The 17,083-nt window shown below is 36.6% G+C and overlaps 1 protein-coding gene across 4 annotated transcripts in view; it reads right to left on the minus strand.

The window, feature by feature from the left end:
- Gyf (GIGYF family protein Gyf) overlaps positions 1–17,083 on the minus strand; it is a 75,864-nt gene that overhangs the window by 15,573 nt on the left and 43,208 nt on the right. For 2 of the 4 annotated variants that reach the window (XM_083114949.1, XM_083114950.1), the window contains exons 14-19: positions 16,871–17,050; positions 13,145–13,191; positions 10,499–10,754; positions 8,329–8,495; positions 5,874–6,084; positions 358–537 (exon numbers count right to left, since the gene is read on the minus strand). In XM_083114949.1, the coding sequence (XP_082971075.1) occupies positions 358–537; positions 5,874–6,084; positions 8,329–8,495; positions 10,499–10,754; positions 13,145–13,191; positions 16,871–17,050 (1,041 nt within the window). The remainder of the gene's footprint in view (positions 1–357; positions 538–5,873; positions 6,085–8,328; positions 8,496–10,498; positions 10,755–13,144; positions 13,192–16,870; positions 17,051–17,083) is intronic. The other 2 variants (XM_083114951.1, XM_083114952.1) reach the window with 2 other exon arrangements.

Raw genomic sequence — 17,083 nt, forward strand, 5'->3', positions numbered from 1 at the left:
CGTTGCTTTGTCGCAAACTGTCGCAACGTAACTAGAGTCAAATGTTTTGTCCTGTGTGCAGTTGGTCATAAGAGACTAATATTAAACCGTTCCTGCGACAGTTTGCAACAAAAATGACTCGTTATGTCATGCGTGGCTGGCCTAAGGACATCAGGAAAAATAACACACAGAGCAAGACGTGATATGGTACAGACATACAAGGTGCGAGAAAAAGTGGAAAGGCGAAAAGAATGGGAAAAAGGGGTTTGAGGATGGAAACTGCAGGGAGCACAATGAGTGATGTGAAGGAAGTGTAAGTATAAATGCTGTTCCTGAACGCGTATGTCAAGCTTGGGACGAGGGTACACCAATCCTCACCTTCATCATCTGTTCTTGTTCCTCAGCTTGGATTTCGGCAAGGGACTTCACTGGGCCTGCACTCGAAGCTCTTTCGGCCCATTTCAGCTGAAGAGAATTCCGCTGGTTTGTCTGCTGTTCTACTGCCTGCTGGGTCTGCTGTTGGAGTTGTAACAGCAACTGCTGCTGCTGCTGTTGCTGCTAGAAGATTCACATAATATCTACAGTCACAGAAATCCGATTTAAAATTAACAAGTACCGGTTTAAAAACCAGATAAATGGTATGGTGTTCCAACAATAACATATGGTTCCCAAACATGGCCAATAAGGATAAAAAAAATAGAAAAGGATCCAACCAATAGACATAAAATTTCACAGAAAGACACCAGGAAAATGTTAGCAGCTAAAATAAATGAAAGATAAAATAGAGGAGGGAGGGGGTAAGAATGAAGTGGTATGGTCATGTGATGAGAATGGAGAGGCTACCAAGGAATGTGTAGGAAGTACTGTATTTACGTGTGTATAATGTGCACTCTGGTTTTGGATGATAAAAGTGACAAAAAATTATATCTCATATACAATGTGCAGTACAATCCAGTTTCAAGAAATGGCTTTCTTAGTTGTAGGTTGTAAAGTTGTTGCTATGCTGATCAAGAGTGAATGACGTCAAACCTATTCAATTGTTCATTCCTTGTTTTTTCAAAATGTATAGTTTTTTTTCTTTCCTTGACTAATGTAACATTTATACGAGGCACATTCAGGACCTTCCAAATAGCAGTTAGCAGCACAAGATTTCTTCCATTAAGGAATTTACTCACTAGATGTATGTCATATTATTTGGCCACTAATAAATTTTAATTTTTATTATCTTTTCCTTATGTTTTCATTCATCCAAAGTACCATAAAAATCAGAACGTTTCTTCATTTTTTGATGAACTTATTTCAACTGCATTTCATGTTGGCTGTCTGAATTATTCCGTGCATAATACACACCACAGTTTTTGGGGGAAATTTTTTTGGAAAAAAGTGTGCATTATACATGAGTAAATACGGTAGATAGGAATATCACAGACAATGTAGAGAAAAAAATGCAAGAGTGCAGAAGAGTAATGAAAAATTGAATGGGTTTGAACATATTGATGAATCCGGATGACTGATATGAAGAATATTCAAATTAGGATTCAAAAGTACTTTGATATTTAAGCACCATTTAGTGACTAATGCATAACATTTAAGTCCAAAGCTGAAAATTTACAAGGAATAAATTAGTACTCTCAATTTATGCAAAATATACCTGCCTGTGAACCCATACTTGTGATCAGTGAACGAAGTTCATGGCAGAAGCCACAACAAGCAGTAACCAGCTGTATTCCTGAAATAAAACTACTTTATAAACAAGCGACATACTGTCTTTGCTTCACTATTGTCCATAGCTCATCTTTTGCTGTGTTAACTAGGCTCAAGAGTTTGCTTTCGAAAGGTGGAAATGTCCAAAACAGCATGCTGCTGCCATCTAGGAGTAAACAAATGAACTTCATTCACTGATCACAAGTGTGTGTTCACAGGTATTGACATTTGCATGACTTTTCCAGAGGGGAAAAAATCTCGAATTTTCTAGATTTTCCACCCTCATAGATTTACCTGTGCTAAAAACCTCTGAGAACATCACAGTATATTATTATGCAGGGCAGAAGGGCACGATAAAATTAAAAACTCCAGGTTTTCAGCAAAATTTCCAAAAATTTAAGAATAATATAATTGAATAGTCTATGAAGACTTTCCCCCCATTTTCACCCTCTTTGTCTATATCAACAGTTCATGAAGTAAAAGCATTTCATGGTTTATAAATATCCTCATACAATATTGTTATACTTTCTGAAAGTGTTGAATTTAATGTACATAATCATTAATATTTACTTAAAAAAGATTTGATTAATTTAAACCTTCAATCATTGCATGGTGAAGAAGAAATATGCTAAGAAGATACATTAAGCTTGAAGCTTACGTTATTATTTTATAAGTGACGGTCACAAAAGAAAATCATTTGCATCCTTGTACATTTCATGAGCTGTGATGTCCAAATTTTTCAATTTGCAAAAAAAATAAAAAAATAATAATAAATAAAAAATAAAATGAGAATTCCCAGCCAGCAGATGCCCTGTTATTGTAAGTCTACTTTGTAACCATAGAAATGAGTAAGGGATGCAGCGAATGATAACTAGGGTGCCGATTTATAGGCACTAAAAACCTCTCAAATATGCAGGCAAATAGGCACGAAAAATGATGAAAAAAGGTGCTATAAAATAAGAAAAGGGTTATTCCATGTCAAATCGACCAATTTCAGAAAAGTTTCCAGGTCATGGTTTTTTGATTTGGATGAAATTTGGGTCCGAGACTCATTTCCCAGATTTGGGTCACATTTTCTGTTGTGCACCACCTTCTTTCACAGGCTATAACTCTAGAACTATTTCTCGGAGGAACCTAATATTTGGAATACAAGCCTTCCAGACATCATTGAACCTTCATGCCATGATCCAAATCAAAAAACCATGACCTGGAGGCTCTGGTTGATCTGACGTGGAATGACACAAAAGGCAATTAAAAGACACTCCAAAATAAAAATGCATTAAAATAGGCATTGAACATGAACTTATTTCATTTTTTCTTCTGCACAGTTATACTCATTGGCATGTCGAAAAGGGGGAGGTTGGTGGGAGTCATAGACCCTAGGAAAAGTAAAGTAAAATGAGAGCCAACTACTAAAAGGTATAAGTAACCCTCCCTTTCAACAATCCTGAGATACCACTAATTACCGTATTAGCATTACAGTTTATACATAAAGGTGTGCCAACAATTCACAATTGATACTATGATCGAAATTCACATTTGTGGGAAATCGTCAGTTTAAGTAATTCTCCATAAAGAGCTTGTGTTGATGATTGTGTCAATTTGAACAATGTCCCAGTTGTGTGTACAGAAAAACTATTGTAATGTCTCCAGATGGGCGAAAAAAGACAGGTGCAAACATGCATGCAGGTCAAGCCAAATATCTGCTACATCCTCCACTACATGTCAGAGGTCCCAGGTTTGAACACCAGCCTGGGCACGGGTGTCCCATTATATCTCCATAGATAACTAACTATCTACAGGAAAACCTCGTTAATACGGAGTTCAAGGGACCAAAAAATGTCAACTTCAAATTATCCAAACTTTTCAAGATGGCGCCAGTTTTCAGGTGTAAATAAAGTAGAGTATAAATTACCCCCCCCCCCCCCACCACAGATGTTTTTTACTTGGAAGTAGCTCAGAAAATAAGCTTTATATGTATTATATAATAATATTGTAATATTGAGCTTACGCGGACACAAAGATTCCGAGGAGACTGTAACACCATTTATCCTGCATAGTTATACAACCTGTTATGTACAGGATGCATGTTGTGGGAAGAAAAATGGAACATGAAATCATTTTCACCAAAAACGTATTTTAAAAGTAGGTATTTTCTTTCAATTGTGCACATTTGTTGCTCTTAAAACGAAATTCTTACAATTCTAGTTCATAAGAAACCAGTTTGCACGGAGACCTACAGAACGGAAAACAATCTCTTTTAGTGCAAGAAGCGAAACTTGGAACAATTTTGACAGAAGCCACACTGGCGCAAGCAAAAGACGGGTGATAATCGGACAATGAATATTGGATTTTATGTGGGTTCACTAGAACATTGTCCACTACAGGATTAACTGGTAAGATAAGATTCCCTTTGGGGACAAAACAACCTTTCTCAGCACCAGAAAAAAAAACCTCTGGGCTGTAAATTTTGTTGAATCGGCTGTCTAAAACACATCGTAAAAAAAGAAGTCACGTTTTCAAATTTTTAAAAGATTTTTCAAAACGATTTGAAATTGTACAACTTATATGAGCTTTTAAAGGAACTATTTGTTCCAAAATTCTCTGTCAAAATCTTACTGACCGCAAAAAAAGAACAATCAAATGTAGAACACCCACCTCGAGAAAACTTACAAAATATTTTTTAAATGTTCAAATCTCAATTTGTTTCTCGTACTCTTACAAAGTATACGTAGGAAAATACATTCTGACTCAAATATAAGGAACCGAATGTTGTCACATTTCAATATCGTTATTTTGACAACTCCCAACATTTCATGTGTGTACTGCAATGGTTTCTACATACAAATTCTTTGCATTCCGAACAACGTACCGTCGTTTTATTCTTATTTTTAACTCAAAGTTCATGGCTGCCGTGCTGTGATTTAAGGTAGGAAATGTTCCCGTGCATGGTACTGAGTGCCACCAAAGGGGTGCTGGTCACTTCAGGGGCGTGTAAGCAAATGAAAGAACGACAGAAAAAAGGCGCAAACACATCTATGTTTTCGTGGTAATAGTGTACATAGGTTTTATAGTGTTTTCCTGGCCATTATTGCACTGGTAAGGAAAATACTTCAAAGCCGTGCAGGTTACGGAGGGTTAAGCGCATTGACGATCTTTAGTTGGCCTACAGGGCACAACAGGCAAAGAGTTAATCGGTCACGGGAAACTGCCGAATCTCGAGCTCCAAGCTATACAGATGGATGAACATTCCTCCGATCTTATCTCGCATTTCTCATCTGGCACTGGTGAACATTTCCAAGGTGGCACATTCGGCAGTGAAAGAGCTTGACCTGCCATGCTCATTGACAAAGAATGCAAGTCCAGCGGGCATTTCAGGCTGCTTCCCTCGAGTTGTCAGCAACTCTTAGGACAAGGAAGCATGTCAAGGTCAAGTTAAAATAACGTATAAGCTATCTCCACATTCGATCTTCTCTTGTAGACTTACGCAGGTGTCTACTTCGAATTAAGCGAAACCAGTTTTGCCGAGAGGTTTCCCTGTACTTCCTTTCAGACACACAACAACGCAAATTAGTACTGATTGACTCCTGCAAGCTTTCCGGTGGAAAAAAGAAGGGTTGGGTTGGTGTTGTGTTGTTTAAGTATGAGTCACCAACAGGTTGTCCAGTTTGCTTACCCTGTTAAGTGACATTTGGTATTTCCAAAGATCTGACATCCTTGAGACTATCAAATCTGGCGAATACCAGATTCCAGTCAGTTCAACATCAACAAAGGCTAACTTCTTCAATGTAGGAAAGCCAAAGATGCATAAAAAAGATGAAGTAAGCAAAAATTGCAGTATAGGCATTTTCAGGCATGATTAAGCAAATTTTGCATGGACACTCAAAATAGGCATTTATAGGCACAAACACCACGAAACTGATTTAAAACATTAAAGCCTATGTTTTTCTACAAAGTAACAAAAAAAGGCAATAGGCAACAATCTGCATCCTAATCATAACAGCGGAACCTGTTTTACATTTTTCGGGGTACCAATGTGAAATAAGGAAAATGCAAAATTATCCTTGATTTTACAGCATTTTGCTGTATTGGGACTATGAACATTGAACGTTAATGCGGGAAACTGTAAAACTGGGCAACGTAAAATCAGGATTTCACCGTATATATAATTGCTCTATAAGCCAACTTACCTCACGCTTCTCTTTCTCCTGCAGCCTTTGGATATCTGTGAGGCTCATTGTGTCCAAGATCTGCGTCGGCTGGGCCTGTTGACTCCAGGGTGCTGCTTTGGCCCTCTGCTGCTGTTGTTCCTGCAGCCTCCTCAGGGCTTCCTGCTGGCGCCTCTGCTGCTCCACCCTCCGCTGCTGTTGTTCCTCCTCCTCCCTGCGAAGTTCCTCTTGCCTGAAACAGGGCAATTACATAGCTACAGACGCAACAGTTTAAAATTTTAGCCATGCGTATTTTTTAAACCAACAAAAATAGTATTGGCATGTATTTTACAATTGAGCCGTTTGGGAATAAAACTTGATAACACACACAAGTATGAAATCGAAAAGAATGCAGGTGAAAGTTTCCAGTCACATTATGGCATTTCTGGCTACTGAGGGAACTTCATTCGTTATTGTATAGCAACTGGAGACTGTGCAGCAACTACATCCAATGTTAACTCAATTTTGAATGGAATGTGGGTTATCAAACTTATTATTAGTGAGCCTCTCAATTATATTTTGAAGATTTAGGTTGTAATCATTCTCTGTATAATTACACTGTTGTGGACATAACTCGGAAAGCACAGAACGCACTTCCAAAGTCTACCAGATGCTATAGGGTGGTAAGGCACTGAGAAAGTTCAATGTCAAAGTGGCACATACTACTTGCTGCCCTGGTGTGTAAAAGGACACATGCAATGTTGGCTAAACTACATCCGTTGGACCATCATATCTATGCAAGGCAAAACAGGTGGACACTTGAACTACTCCACAAGCAAAACATCACAGTCTGGCCTTGCAAGGCACCTTAGCACCACAGTGCTCCACCTGACAGGTTCTTTCACTGAAAACACTATCCAAGAAACCCATGCAATCATTCAGCCATAGCTGAAAAGGAAAAGCCATAACCCAACAGGTACAAAACAGAACAGAAATTTATATTCTCCAGCATCAACAAATGGTAGAAATTCCAACCAAGTGAATGTAAAAAATGTGATGATGTAATGAAGTGAAGAGATGCACAACTAATAAATTTATAAATACGGAGAAAATAGTACTCACTGTATCCGCAAAACTGTTTTCTTCTTCTTTGTTCTATTAATTTCAGTAGCCACTGCCACCATCCTCGTTGCAACTTGGAATGAATAGAACAAAGAACAAAAAACAGTTTCGAGAGTGAGTACTATTTTCTCCGTATTTATCTACTACCGCATGTCTCTTCTCCCAACTAAGAATAATAAATTTATATTTAAAAAAAAACAAAAGAATAAAACCAGTAAAGGCAACGAAACCAACAATGTGGGCATTTAGATTTAACACATTGGGGTCTCACGACGGGCATAGCCCGCAGTGCACTTAAAGTCAATGTGGACGAACGACGGGCATAGCCCGTCGTGCGTTATGCAATCGCTTTGCCGATTCAACTACGGGCTATGCTCGTAGTTCGTCTCATGCGCGTGTTCATTCAAGCCCGTCTGTTGAAATTCCGACCGCTAGGTGACTCATGTGCTATTTTTATCTCGCACCTGTGACTGTTTGTTGTCGGGTTGATGTACTGTACATTGTTTAAAATGGCGTCGGTAGATCCAGACTGCATAGAGGATTCCGCCTCAGAGTTTGAAGTTAGTGACAATTTTGATGATGCAGATGAATTTGAAGATTTGGAAGGTAGGTTATATTCGTAATAATTATTGTCGACAATATAAACAGTGTTGCAAACACTAGTATTTTATGAATGAAGTGAGAAGATGTACATTTTTTGGTTTGGGTCTATTCATCTTGCCTCTTCCTTGATTCTCCAAAATGCACTGATATATTTTTAGTTTTTCCATTTATTATTTGTATAGTGTATATAAAATGAAAATGTATTTTATTTATTTAGTTTATTTATTTATTTAATTTTTACAGATGACGCAGAACCAACTGATACTTCGTCTGGTCCTGTCCTGCGGCCACTTTTTCATACAAAAGATAATTACTTGTAATTTGTAATTATTTTTTGTTATGTGCACATAAGAAGTATTCTTATGCAAGATTCAAAAGATGTATTGGTAGTTTATGTAATTAATTATTGAAATTTCCAGATTACGAACTTAAAATATCTCTATATTAACATTTGTTACAATGTTGTACTTTTTTCTTCTTCAAAAAACATTGCTGAAAAAAATATTAAAAAACGTCTGAAAATGAAAATAAAATTTAACAAATTTTTGTTAATTGAAAAGAGGAAGTTTTGTAGATTTAAGAAATATGTGGTTTAATAAAAACAAATTAAAAATATTTTTTCTATGATTTTTTGAAAAACAACCAAAAACCGCAGACCAGAGGTAACAATGCTGTATTATGAGGCCAGACCCGAATGTGTTAAGATCCTCATTTTGTTCTCAAAACAACTAATTACAAGAACTAATTGCTGGAACGTCACTATTTAACTCACCTTCTCCTTTCCTCCTCTTCAACTCTCCTCATTTCTTCCTCCTCCTTTTGTTTCCTCTCCTCTTCATCTCTTCTTCTTCTTTCCTCCTCTTTCCTTCTTTTCTCTTCTTCTTTCCTCTTCTGTTCTTCTTGTTTCTTCTGCTCTTCAATTTCTTTCCTTCTCAACTCCTTTTAATAAAGAACATAATGGCAATGGTAAAAAGTGCATTATGTATTTCTATGCTTGCTAGTTTTAAGATAAATACTACAAGTTTTGATTAGGCATAATAAACATTACAATGCAGGAAAATGTAGAATTCAAGAATGCAAAATTGGCTTTTCAATGTCTTACCTTCAGCAATGCAGCAAGATAAAAATAATATCTTATCCTTGCTTTATCACTCTTTTGTACATACAAGGTTCTGACATTACACAATTTTTAAATTTATTTTAGGGATGGGACAGATCGGTAATCTATCGGTAGCAGCCGATATAGGCATATTGGTGTATCAGTAAAATCATCGATAATTTTACTAATCCGACAAATCTATAAATAGCTTATAATTTAGTGCAATATTCTGCCATTTTGTTATAATTTTTATGGATACAAGTACACAATCTCCATGCCCTACTTTTCTTAAGAAGTAAATCTCTTAATATGCAGCTTCTTATGCATTGCAGTCATCTGAATGAATCATTTAGATTTTTAAAGGACCGTTTGCAATTTTATATCAGAACTTTTATCAGTATCCGCGAAAATTTCATATCGACCCATCCATAATTTATTTTATAATGAAGAAGGGTTTGAAATATTCATGGCACTGAGTTTTGAATGTTGAATCAAATGATCTAAGGGTCATTCCACATTAAATCAATGCAACGAACAAAGATTTTCTTAACCACCATCTCAGATTTTGATGAAACTTGGTACACTCTTCCCTTATTGTTGAAAGAAAGCCCCTGAATTTTTTTCACTCTATCTCAAATTGTTTTAATTTTACAGTACTTACAGGGTTTCTTTCAACCATAAAGGAAGGGTGTACACCAAGTTTCATCAAAATCTGAGATGGTGGATGACAAATCTTTGTTTGTTGCATTGATTTATGTTATCCCTAAGTTTTATTCAGAACTGATTCATGATGAATGCGGTTAATGTGGTTCCAACATTGCATAAGTAACGTTTATATTTGAAAGTTTACTTTTGCAATTTACTTGTGAAGCTTCCTTCTTATAAATATGGAGAAACTAGTACTCACTTTATCCGCGAAACTGTTTTTTTGTTCTTTGTTCTATTAATTTCAGTGGCAGCTGAAATACAAGTCAGACACTCTAGCCAACCACAATCAACCTATCTGCAAGAAACCCAGCCACAATCCACCAATATAAATGGTTTGCCTTCCCCTACCATCCCACCACTTCCAACCGCATATCCAAAGCCCTTCTCCCATATGGTATCAAAGTAGCGCACAAACCCAATTCCAAAGTAGCTGATAAACTGAACAAACACAAACGGTGCTTCCTCTCCCCCCTTGATAACCCAGGTGTATACGATGCAGAGTGTGAATGCAAGACACATTACATAGGCAGGTCCATCAGATCTGTCAATGAAAGAATCCAACAGCACCTAACAGATGCAAAAAAAAGCCCAACCCACTACTGGTCTTGATAAACATATCAAATACAATAGCTATAAAATTCAAAAGGTTCAAGTCAAACACACTCCCCACACGCTCGTAGACACCAAAATCAAGGAAACGCACGCCATAATGCACTTCCCGCACGAGCTAAACATCGTGGCGGACAAGCGCACCACACTTGGATTCCCCTACTACAACAGTTATCACCTGGAAATATCAGACAACACAGATCCAGATGCACAGTTAACGACAGCACACCTAGCGGCAACCGGAAAAAAAAAAAAAAAAAAAAAAAAAAAAAAAAAAAAAAAAAAAAAAAAAAAAACACGCCAAGCAACAATACAGCAAGTTCCAACGAGGATGGTGGCAGCAGCCAGTGATATTAATAGAACAAAAAAGAAAAAACAGTTTCGCGGATAAAGTGAGTACTAGTTTCTCCGTATTTATACTACCGCGTCTCTCATTTTGCAATTATGAATTTCCTTGTTAGTTTGTGAAACTCCTCTCCGTGCTACGCTACCGAGAACAAACAAACTCAAATGAATATTTTATTACCTCTAGTCTCTTCCTTTCCTCCTCGGCCTTCTTCCTCTTCAGCTCCTCCTCTTGGCGTTTCTTTTCTTCAAGTCTTTTCTTCTCTTCTTGTTGCCTCTTCTTCTCTTCCTCTTTCCTCCTCTTCTCCTCTTGCCTCTTCTCTTCTTCCAATTTACGCATCTGTTCCTCCAGCCTAATTTTCTCCTCCTCCTTTTTCCTCAACTCTTCTTGTAGCCTTCGTTTCTCTTCCTCCTCCTTTCGCTTCAATTCCTCTTTTCTGAAATCATATATAACATAAGCATACAGAAGCAACCAGCTATGCATATTACTACCGAAGTGCAACATTTAAAAATACCAATAGTCAACACTGTGCTTTACCAGGATGATCACTCTAGGGCTACAATAAAATTCAAGTACAATTCTACGTTTTCAAGGAGAACTTCAAAAAAATTCAAGGGTAAAAGCAGGTGTTCTCTATTTCAAACCTTATGTATTACTACCTCTCACCACTCAACACCCACCCCAATATATTAACAATACAAAGGATCTGTGCGTTTCCAATGCATCCAAAAATTCTAATTCAATTCAATTAAACTGTATATATATAAAAAAGGTGCAGAGTTTACATTTGCCATTTCACATACTCGGACAGAAAATACATCTACAAACACGTTACGGGGTATACTAATCTATGAAAAATGGTTAATTGTATAAGAATTTCAAACTCAAATTTAACTGATCACTAGAGGCATGCATATTTTGATTTTGACGAAAACACAAAATGTGAAATAACACATTGTAATGTTAAATTTTCACGTTTCTGAAAGGTGCAAGGTGCATTTTCCCACCCTGTTTTGTCATGAAATAATGCGAAATGAGCTGCAAAATGGGAAATAAACTCAAACATGAAATTTGGAGTTTATTTACCGATGCAACACTTTCCGAAGTGAGAATTATCCTGAGTGTTATGCAATTCACGGAAAATTAGTTAATTCTGCTGTAAATATTTGAGAAGCAAAAATGGATCCCTTTATATAGGAATGAACTTAATATTCTGGTAATGACATAAATGTGCTATTAGAAGGGATATGTTTAATTTGTGTAGTAAGTGCAGGTTATAAATCAAATTTAAGATTATATTCACATTTTAAAAATCAAAATATAATTTTATGTACTGTTTCTTCACTGCTTTAACAGCGAAATTTCATTTTATTTCCTGCTTTTGAACCCGAAATGGACCGTTTTTGTACCGAAATATTGCTTTTTTATTTACCAAAAATATGTGCTTCTACTGATCACCTTTACGATACCGTACATTGCAATAATCTTAGTCTGTCAGATAGATTGTTCTGCAAAGGACACTAACAAAGCAAATGGATTGAGAGAATTCTGTTTTGTTTCACATGCACATTTCTTTTCCATCCTCGTTAAAAATAAAAGCTGAACTGAAAAATGTGCCTCGGGGTATTTACAAATTCAATGGCATTTGGATTAATAAAAGTAGCAATTTTTCACGTCTACGGAGAAAAAATCAAGTAGGATTCATGCATAATTCCCACAGAATTCCAGGAATTCCCGGTGACTAGTCGCCCTGTTTAGAATATATAATTGTACACATGAAAATCACTAATTAACCAAGTAATGTTTGGAGAATAATAATGTACAGCAAATGCTTTGTAGTCTACGCAACAAAATGGATTGTAAATAGACAATTTTCTCCCACCTATCTTTTAGCTTTGCAACTCTTTCCAAGCAAACTACTAACATATATATTTGTCCATTAAGTGCACACATCTTTTAAAACATCAAATTTACCTTAATTTCATTGCATGTGTGCTACATCCCACTTTGGCTTCTGACTACCCTGCCCAACCGACTAGACCACTTCGTATCCCATTTAAACTTACAGGAAGGGAGGGAGAAGCATCTTAAGAATAGCGAAGAATGCAACCAAGAAAAAGGAAAACAGAGAAGAGGAAGCGATTATCTATGAAGTGAAATGTAAAGAATGTCAGTGTGTGTACACAAGAGAAACAAAAAAGAGGCTGAAAGACAGGTTGAAACAACATAGGGATGATGTACAACTTAAGACAGACAGAGAAATGCGATATTTAAACACACGAGAGAAACAGGGCATGACATAGAGTGGGATGAGGCTAAGCAGATAGGAAGGGAGAAGAGAATACTAGTGAGAAAATGGAAGGAGGCCAAGGAAATAGAGAAGAACGGTGAAGAAGACACAAAAAAACTGGAATGGGGGACTGAAGATAAACAAAGAAATGAAGAAGGTGTTAGAAAGAGTGGAAAGGACAAGAGAGAAAGAGGAGAGAAGAAGGAAGAAGAATGAAGGAAATAGAGTCCAACCACATTCACTTTCAGGTGAAAGTACAGTTGACAAGGGAAAGCCACCTGCTAGAATGTTCCAGAACAACTTTCTAATAGTCTGGAGGGGAGTATTTTTGTGTATATATATCGTCCTGTTTTGTACCTTGTTACATTTGTACTTGGTGCAGAGTCTGAAGAAGACCTTGCTAGGAGGTTGAAATGTTACGTTTAGTTTATGTTTTATAATAAAATAAATTTCTGTACTAAAAAGTACTCAATTATCTCCACTATTCTACTAGGATATATTTTAGAAAAATCACTAACTACATAACAAAGACTTACCTCAATTCTTCTTTCTTCCGTTCTTCTTCTGCTCGAATCTGCTCGGCCTACAAAAGAAAATAAATGAATAATTTTTATGATGGAAAAATTCTCAACACAAAGTCCTTATAGGAAGTTTTCTGTAAAAGCTCTATAGTAAACAACAAAAAAAAAGTATAATTTAAAGCAAAATCTTGAGAGATTAATATACAGGGTGATCTGTTTGGGTATGGATAAAATAAAATGAATGTGAATTTTTCTGTCAAATGTAATTACCTGAAATAATGTATACAAAAGACTTAAAGGTGGGAGTATTTATTTTTATACACTACTAACAGTTTGGTACAGTTCTCAGTTTTCTACATGTCCTCCATTGCGAACTCTGCACAACTCATAACGGTGATTCAATTCATTCCACATCTGGTATAACATCTCTAGGGTGATTCTGTCGAAAGCCTGTGTGATTTTGAGCTTCAAATCATCAATGTCTGTGGGTTTCTGTGAATAGACAGTGTCTTTAACAAAACCTCAGATGAAGAAGTCTGGAGGGGTTAAATCTGGGGAGTTGGGAGGCCAAGTAATTGGTTCCCCACAGCCACACCAACAACGATTGAAATGTTGGGTCAAGAAAATCCCGAACCACTTAAAAATTTATTGTTGCCAACACACTACAGCAAAACTCCCATGTTTCACACACGAAAATTTTCCTACTATCACATTTACGTTTCTATTAATGTTTTATTTTATACATTCTCGAATGGATAACCCGGTAGTTTAGTTCCAATGAAATTCTTACATCCTAGGTGATGACAATTCACGTTTCCCTACCCAGCGCCTTCTGGAGGCCAATCAAAGAATATTACTGCATTGAAACTTGGTATTGAGGCTATGCAGATCATGGGCAAGCAAATGTCAATGGAGAAGAGTTCTTTTACCTTAACACTTTGCAGACTGGCCTGAAAATACCACAAATTCCACAGAGTGGTTTATTTGGCTGTTTTTTTGTGAAAATCATGGAAAATATTAGGAATGGGATAGATTAATCGGTACTCTATAGGTATTGGCCTATATAGGCATATCAGTATAAGAGTTAAATTATTTGACCAATCCGATATATCACATAATTTAGTGCAAATTTCTTCCATTTTGTTACAATTTTTATTAGCGATGGGCAGATATGAAATTTTGGCCGATACCGATAAAGTCTCGATATAAAATTTACTGATACTGATAACCAATATTCTAGCCATAAAAAATATAACATAATGGCAGAATTTTGCACTAAATTATAAGGTATTTATAGATATATCGGATCGGAAAAATAATCTGTAATTTTACCGATAAACCAATACACCGATATGCCTATATTGGTCGATAACGATCGAGTACTGTTTAATCTGCCCCATCCCTAATTTTTATGGATAATCTCCATGCCGTACTTTATACTAAAGTAAATGTCTAAATGTACAGGGTCCGGCAGAGGAGTTAGATGGTTTTGAAATGTGATTAACACACTTAATTTTCAAAGGTACAGACATGTATTACTACAGAAATACAGGTTATTGTATGCCATTTTTATTTACCACGACAGTTTGTGCAAAAAAAAAAAATTGATGCCTTCAATTTACTTCTATACACATTCGAAGGCCATTTTCCTTTCCTTTTAAATGACCTACGTAAGATCTTGAGTCAGCGCTTTGTCCGTTTGAACAATTGAAATAAATTCAAATCAACAATCGGCGATCCGGTGAGAAGTTGGTAGCCTGCTTAACTGTTTGTCAGCCCAGTAAGCATGGAGCCCTGGAATGTGCAACATGGAGTGTTTGTTGTGGAGGGATTCTTCAAGACTGGAGAATCTGTATTGAAAACTCAGCATCTTTTTCAACGTCATTTTCATGTGGCACGCCATGGGTTCGAACACGACCAGGTGGTGACCTATTCATAGCTGATGCTGTCAATCTGAAGTTCTGCACCCACGTGAGGATAGTGTTGCAGCTTGGTACATGCCCATGGCGTGACACATGAAAATGACGTTGAAAAAGATGCTGAGTTTTCAATACAGATTCTCCAGTCTTGAAGAATCCCTCCACAACAAACACTCCATGTTGCACATTCCAGGGCTCCATGCTTACTGGGCTGACAAACAGTTAAGCAGGCTACCAACTTCTCACCGGATCGCCGATTGTTGATTTGAATTTATTTCAATTGTTCAAATGGACAAAGCGCTGACTCAAGATCTTACGTAGGTCATTTAAAAGGAAAGGAAAATGGCCTTCGAATGTGTATAGAAGTAAATTGAAGGCATCAATTTTTTTTTTTTTTGCACAAACTGTCGTGGTAAATAATAATGGCATACAATAACCTGTATTTCTGCAGCAATACATATCTGTACCTTTGAAAATTAAGTGTGTTATTCACATTTCAAAACCATCTAACTCCTCTGCCAGACCCTGTACAACTTCTTTTGCATTGCAGTCACCTGGAAACACACATTTATTAAGAAAGTCAATGAACCATTCAAGTTCCTCTTGTATCATTTGGGATTTTATATTGGATCAGTAGAATGTGTTATTGGTATTGGTATATTTTATATTGGTACTTTATCAGTATCAGCCAAAACTTCATATCAACCTATCCCTATGGAATATATAGAAATAATTAAAATTAATCTAAAAACTCTCTATTTGGAATCAAAATCATTACTAAAAGTGATATCTGAAGTGGAATCATTGTAAAGAATTTCCACAACGTGCATATAAATTGTTCAATGCCATTCTCGCCAAAGAACAACGTAATTCAACATGAGTGCAAGAATATTCAACAACTAAGAAAAGTGACATCTAGCAGTTGGAATTTGAAAGAGGTGGTTACAACAGGTGTGTTCAAGAGATGTAGTGTGATTGTAGCCCGTTGTTCATTCACAGTACAAGTGTATAACGAAGGGCAGGATATGCCCATTGCTTACCTTATTGGACAGTAGTTGTACGATGGGCTAGGCCCATTGCTAGAGGCATGCACATTTCGTTTTTCATGAAAACACGAAATGTAAAATAACACATTGTAATATTAATTTTTCATGTTCTTGAAAAATGTGAGGTGCATTTTCCTACACAAAATGATGGGATTGATTGATTGATTTAGTGTTTTAAGTCCACTTTATGCACAGTAAGGCTAATTAGGCCTGGGCCTACAGTTTAAAGTAGGATCCGAACCACTTATACCTCCACCGGGTATTGAACCTGGGACCCCTTGCCATCGGAAAGACCCCAGAAAATGATGGAAAATGTGCTGCAATACACACAAACACAAAATTTAAGAGTTTATTTACCAAATCGGCACTTTCCGAAGTTGAAATTATCCTGTGAGTTATGCAATTCAAAGAAAATTGATTAGTTTGCTGTAAATATTTGAGAAGCAAAAATGGACCCCTTTATACAACGATAAACTTAATACTCTTGTAACTACATAAATGTGCTATTCGAAGGGATATGTTTATTTTGTGTAATAAATGCAGTTTTTAAATCAAATTTTGGATTCTAGTCACAATTTTAAAATCAAAATGTCATTTTGTGTACCGCTTCTGATCCAATTTTTCACTGCTATAACACCAAAATATTATTTTATTTATCGCTTTTGAACTCGAAATTTATTTTTTTACCAAAATTGTGTGTTTTTATTTACCAAAAATATAGGTTTCTACCCATTGCATGTCCGGAATGTGTTAATCATTAGGAAAGGGAAAATTACCAGAATCTGCTGTTCAGTCTTCATGTCCTTTCCTTGCAGGTCCCACAATGAGGCTGGGAGGTTTCCACTCTGCGCAGAAAGAGGGTGCAGCTGTCCAGGGGGTGCTGAAATCCCAGTCAACCAACCGGGTCCAGAAAACTGATGTGGCACAGATGAGTTCCCCCACAATGAGTCCACCTGCTGGCATACAAAGAGGATAGAATTAGCTTGCAG

The sequence above is a fragment of the Lepisma saccharinum genome, chromosome 29, assembly GCF_977018435.1.
Source record: "Lepisma saccharinum chromosome 29, izLepSacc3.1, whole genome shotgun sequence".
NCBI classification, from domain to species: Eukaryota; Metazoa; Arthropoda; class Insecta; order Zygentoma; family Lepismatidae; genus Lepisma; species Lepisma saccharinum.